We start from the raw sequence: 4,520 nt of genomic DNA, 5'->3' as shown, positions 1-4,520 counted from the left end.
TCAAAACTTCTGGCCACGACTGTATATAGAATATATATAGTTATTTTGTGGGGGGAAAAACAACTGTACATGATGGAACGTTTTTATTGATATTTTTGAACTCAGCATCATTACATCATTTTTATGCTAATCTGTTTTTGCAAATCAAGATGCAGGGCTGTGATATTAGTGTACCTATTACATGTCATCTAATAAAAATTCATTTGTAAAAAAAAAAAAAAAAAAAAAAAATTCTTAGTGGCAACTTAAGAACCATTTACAACAGTTTTCAACTATTACAATTCATCATGTGGCACATGAAGCTGTCTGCCATAATCAGTCACTTCACTGTTCATGAAAGTGTCTTGGTTTTTTAAAATCTCCGTCTCCGAGAGCCTTCCATCACCATCTTGGTCCATTTCCTTGATCAGATGAATAGCCTGTTCAACATTCAAGTAAAAACAAATATTTAGAACAACTTGTTAAAGATGTAAAGAATACATTAGAGGATGAACGGCACATTGACTGACTTCTTCTCGTGCTGAACCATAGGTGTTGGGAGCGACCCAGCGGAGCTGTTCATCCCTGTTGAGTTTACCATCCTTATCCTGGTCATAGAGATCTTTAAAACGCACCGTTTCCTCAACCTCCCATTGCGAGGGCTCTTCCTGCTCTTAAATACAGACAAGCAAACTTATGTTTCTGATAATAATTTACCACTCTCCTGGAAAATCTAGATTCTAACATCTCTCATAAATCTGTATAGCCAAACTGAATGGTAAAGTATGTGACATGAGGATGCACTATATATATCGGCACCATTTTGCTTAATGCCTGCTATTAGAGATTTCTGAATGCATCAGTATTGGTCACTAGTTAATTGTGTATATTTATTTTCCCTATTAAATTCTACAAAAATGCTAATAATTTAATAAAACTGTTAAATGTTATGTTTAGCAAACCTCAAAATTAACATTCATTTTTCATACTGGACATTAAAATATGACCCCAAGTCGCCAACTATTGAAAATTACTGATTTTAATTTTGCAGTTTTCTTCATTATTCAGACAATATCGTGTAGAAATGTAATTTCAGCTATTAATTGGTTGTTGGAATTTTCTTTTTAAATAATCACTAGTGTATTGACAAAATATATTGTTATTAATCCAAACGTAGTTATACCATTTGCTCTGAGATCTCCAATGAATTCACTCAAGCTGATGAATCCATCTTTATCCAAGTCATATTCAGAAAGCACGTCTTCAATGGCAAAATCCTAGAACAACAAAGCGCATAGCTAACATGAATGTTTAATCTCTAATCACATTTATGATTTATTGCAGCTTCCTTTTATACTTACAGCCATGTGATCCACCTCAGACGGATGAGTAAATGCAAGGAACTCAGTTAAGTTCAGGCCACCTGAGCCATCCATATCGGCAAAGTCAAAACGTCTTTTTTCCTTTGCATGGAGCTGTGAGTGGATAAAACTATTTTGTCTTCAATCACGCAAGACCTTTCTTTGCTGTTCCACAATATGAAATGTTAATAATAAACTATGCATCATACAAATCTGAGAGACTCGTCCTCGGGGTCTTCAAGAACAGCATCTACATCAACTTCCACAGTATGACCATGCAAGACCATATTGTATTCGTCCCAAGATACCAGACCATCATTGTTGGAGTCAAACTCAGGGAAGCGTTCCTCAGCATCCTCCAGTGCATATCTCCTGTACACCCTCTGTATCCATAATGTGATTTCCTCTAGAAGCAACAGATAATGTATTTTAATTCTAGCAATGACTAGAGTTCAAAAGTTTGGGGTCAGTACAAAGAAATTAACACTTTTATTCAGCAAGGACACATTAAAGACAGTAAAGACGTTTACAATGTTACATAATATTTATATTCCAAATAACATTTTCTTTTTAGTTTATAGTTTATAGTCATTAAAGAATCTTGGAAAAATGCATCATGGTTTCCACAAACATATTACCCAGCACAACTGCTTTCAACACTGATAATAATAATAAAAAATGTTTCTTGAGCAGCAAATCAGCATATTAGAGTGATTTCTGAAGGATCACGTGACAATGAAGACTGAAGTAATGATGCTGAAAATTCAGCTTTGCCATCATAGGAATGAGTTACAGTTTACAATACATTAAAATTGAAAACAGTCATTTTACTATGTAAAATAATTTCCTAACATAGCAGTTTTCACTGTATTTTTGATCAAATAAATGCAGCCTTGGTGAGCATTAGACTTTTTTCAAAACATTAAAACAATCTTACTGACCCAACAAACTTCTGAATTGTATTTTAGACAAATCTCATGTGTACATGATAATATAGCAGTAAATCAAATCAGAGCTGACCTGGAGTAAGGTATTTATCAGAGTTGGTGTCAATCTTCTTCACTATCTCTACCAGTCGCTTTCGCTGCTCAGATGGGCTGAGTTTCTGTATTTCATCTTTGTCCTGAAAAACAATGATAGTTAGTTGGTTAAAATGAAACAAGATAAATAATTGTTACTAAGAACCATAGCGCTGATACCTTAGAGCCAAGGAACACATTTGCATTGTGTTCATGGTTATGTTTGCCTAAATGATCCTCTTGGATGATCTGGTTTCCAGTTACTCCTGATGTACAACAAACCATCAGCAACAGAAGAGTTGTGCATCTAATCTCTAAACCAGATAAACACACAAACGCAAACAGATCAGGCCCCATCATTGACGAAGAAGATGGTCTTAAGTGCCCTCTTGTGATGGGATGGGCTACACGTTTCCATGTCCAAGGATCTTACAAAACTCATGGTAAGGAAAGAGTATAACAAAGTGGGTTCAAATTATTCCAGAAAATTAATTTAAATTGGAATGAAATTAAAAATATATATCCATAACGCATATAGTGTCTTATTTAGTTCGCCTGTCGTTAACTGCGAAGTATTTTTACTTTTTAAATAAGCCACTACAAAACGTCGATACATGCAAATTCATGTCAAAATTAACACTGTTGTGTTTTTATCTGAGGCAGCCATTAAGAGAATTCATCGTACGTATTTAAGAAACAAAGCACTTACGTCTGAAAGGCTGATAGCTAAAGTTTTGAGCTGAATCTGTTGCCATGGTGCACTCCAGTCAGCTGGAGTCTGGACTCTCTTCCTCTTCGTTTGTGTTTAATGGCGGTTGGCAAACCAGCTTAAGGTGCATTTCCGCCACCTGCTGGGATGGAGTGTGATGCCGCGCTGAAAGAATATATTATATGCTTAAGAAAAAAAACTAAATTGTACTAATCATCTCTGTATATCTTAAATGTTTTAGAAGAATCATAAACCCTTAACTGTTTCTGTGCATTCTGAAATATATTCATCATCTGGACTCTCACTCACCGTTATATTTCTGTATGGACAACTGATGTGGTACTGCCACCTGGAGGACATGCGGAGTCTCAGTGTCTTTTTCAAGAACTTCTAAAACAAATTGAATACATTAACAAATTAAATCAAAGTTTAAATATTAAACTAAAAATTTATATTTTCACTTATTTTTATATTTTTTATTACATTAAGCTTTTTTGGTTGATACATGCAATTATATATATATATATATATATATATATATATATATATATATATATATATATATAAAATTAATGCCATTAATTGTAATCGTAATAATGCTGTGATAGATTTTTGTATGCACAAGGAGTCTGACAGCAGCCAGTTCTCCACACAGATATCTGATCTCACCATCATCCAGTCTGTCTGGGATTACATGAAAAAACAACTAAATAATAAATCCAACTAGATCCAGATAAACTGTGGCAATGTCTTCAAGACACTTGAAGAAACCCTCCTGCTAAGCTACAGTACTGTGAAAAGTTTTAGGCACTTGTGTAAAAATGCTGTAAAGTGTATAAAAATAATGCCATCAAAATATTTTATTTATCAGTTAACTTCTATTAACTAAATCAAATTCAACATTTGGTGCAACCACCCTTTCCATTCAGAACAGCTTTTGTCATAGGTACACTCTCTTACAACCTACAATGAATTCATAACCTACATAACCTACAGGAATCCTGTAGCATTTTCATTTTTTTCTGCAGGATACCTGCTGGTATCCTATAGGGATTGAGTTTGAATACACCTTCTGTTCTTTTTCTATGAATTCGCTTGCCATTAACCATAGCCCTAGTATAAAAACTGAAAGCTTTATTTGCCCTGAAACCTGACTCCTGAAGGACATAAGACTCTCTTGGGGTCGGCTGTCATACATGTGGGCATCCAAGAAACATCACGCTAGACCTACCATTACACTTTAACACAATCTTGCTGCCTCCTAACATTTTTTCAACAAAGCTTTTGCTTTGTTGTGTTTCTTCATCTTTGAATACAGCAGCTATGAGTGATGGAACATGCTGGTAAAGGTTAAACATGTTAACAATTTTTCCTTTCACAGCTTGTGTGCCATGAAAGAGTTTCTGTGGGTGTCCATTTTGAGTCTCATATGAGAATACACTGTGACTCCAT

The 4,520-nt window shown here is 34.7% G+C and overlaps 1 protein-coding gene across 1 annotated transcript; it reads right to left on the bottom strand.

The window, feature by feature from the left end:
- Positions 1–210: 210 nt before the first annotated feature.
- LOC132156066 (reticulocalbin-2-like) lies at positions 211–3,491 on the bottom strand. Its single transcript, XM_059564901.1, has 9 exons — positions 3,378–3,491; positions 3,069–3,207; positions 2,540–2,673; positions 2,361–2,463; positions 1,550–1,746; positions 1,341–1,454; positions 1,163–1,256; positions 510–652; positions 211–419 (listed from the first exon to the last, which is right to left on the bottom strand). The coding sequence occupies exons 2-9, from the start codon at positions 3,112–3,114 to the stop codon at positions 276–278; spliced, it is 975 nt and encodes a 324-aa protein (XP_059420884.1). The 5' UTR covers positions 3,115–3,207; positions 3,378–3,491; the 3' UTR covers positions 211–275.
- Between the last annotated feature and the right edge of the window lie 1,029 nt (positions 3,492–4,520).

The sequence above is a fragment of the Carassius carassius genome, chromosome 13 (genome assembly GCF_963082965.1).
Source record: "Carassius carassius chromosome 13, fCarCar2.1, whole genome shotgun sequence".
Taxonomy (NCBI): Eukaryota; Metazoa; Chordata; class Actinopteri; order Cypriniformes; family Cyprinidae; genus Carassius; species Carassius carassius.
The sequence above is the reverse complement of the archived record's forward strand: the minus strand, read 5'-3'. Positions and strand labels throughout refer to the sequence as shown.

Bases quoted from the DNA above. Each gene is read 5' to 3' on its own strand.
- LOC132156066 (XM_059564901.1), bottom strand. From the start codon at position 3,114: ATGGCAACAGATTCAGCTCAAAACTTTAGCTATCAGCCTTTCAGAC. The intron at 2,674-3,068 runs GTAAGTGCTTTG...TATCTGGTTTAG, and splicing joins TAGCTATCAGCCTTTCAGAC to AGATTAGATGCACAACTCTT. The intron at 2,464-2,539 runs GTATCAGCGCTA...ATTGTTTTTCAG, and splicing joins ATGTGTTCCTTGGCTCTAAG to GACAAAGATGAAATACAGAA.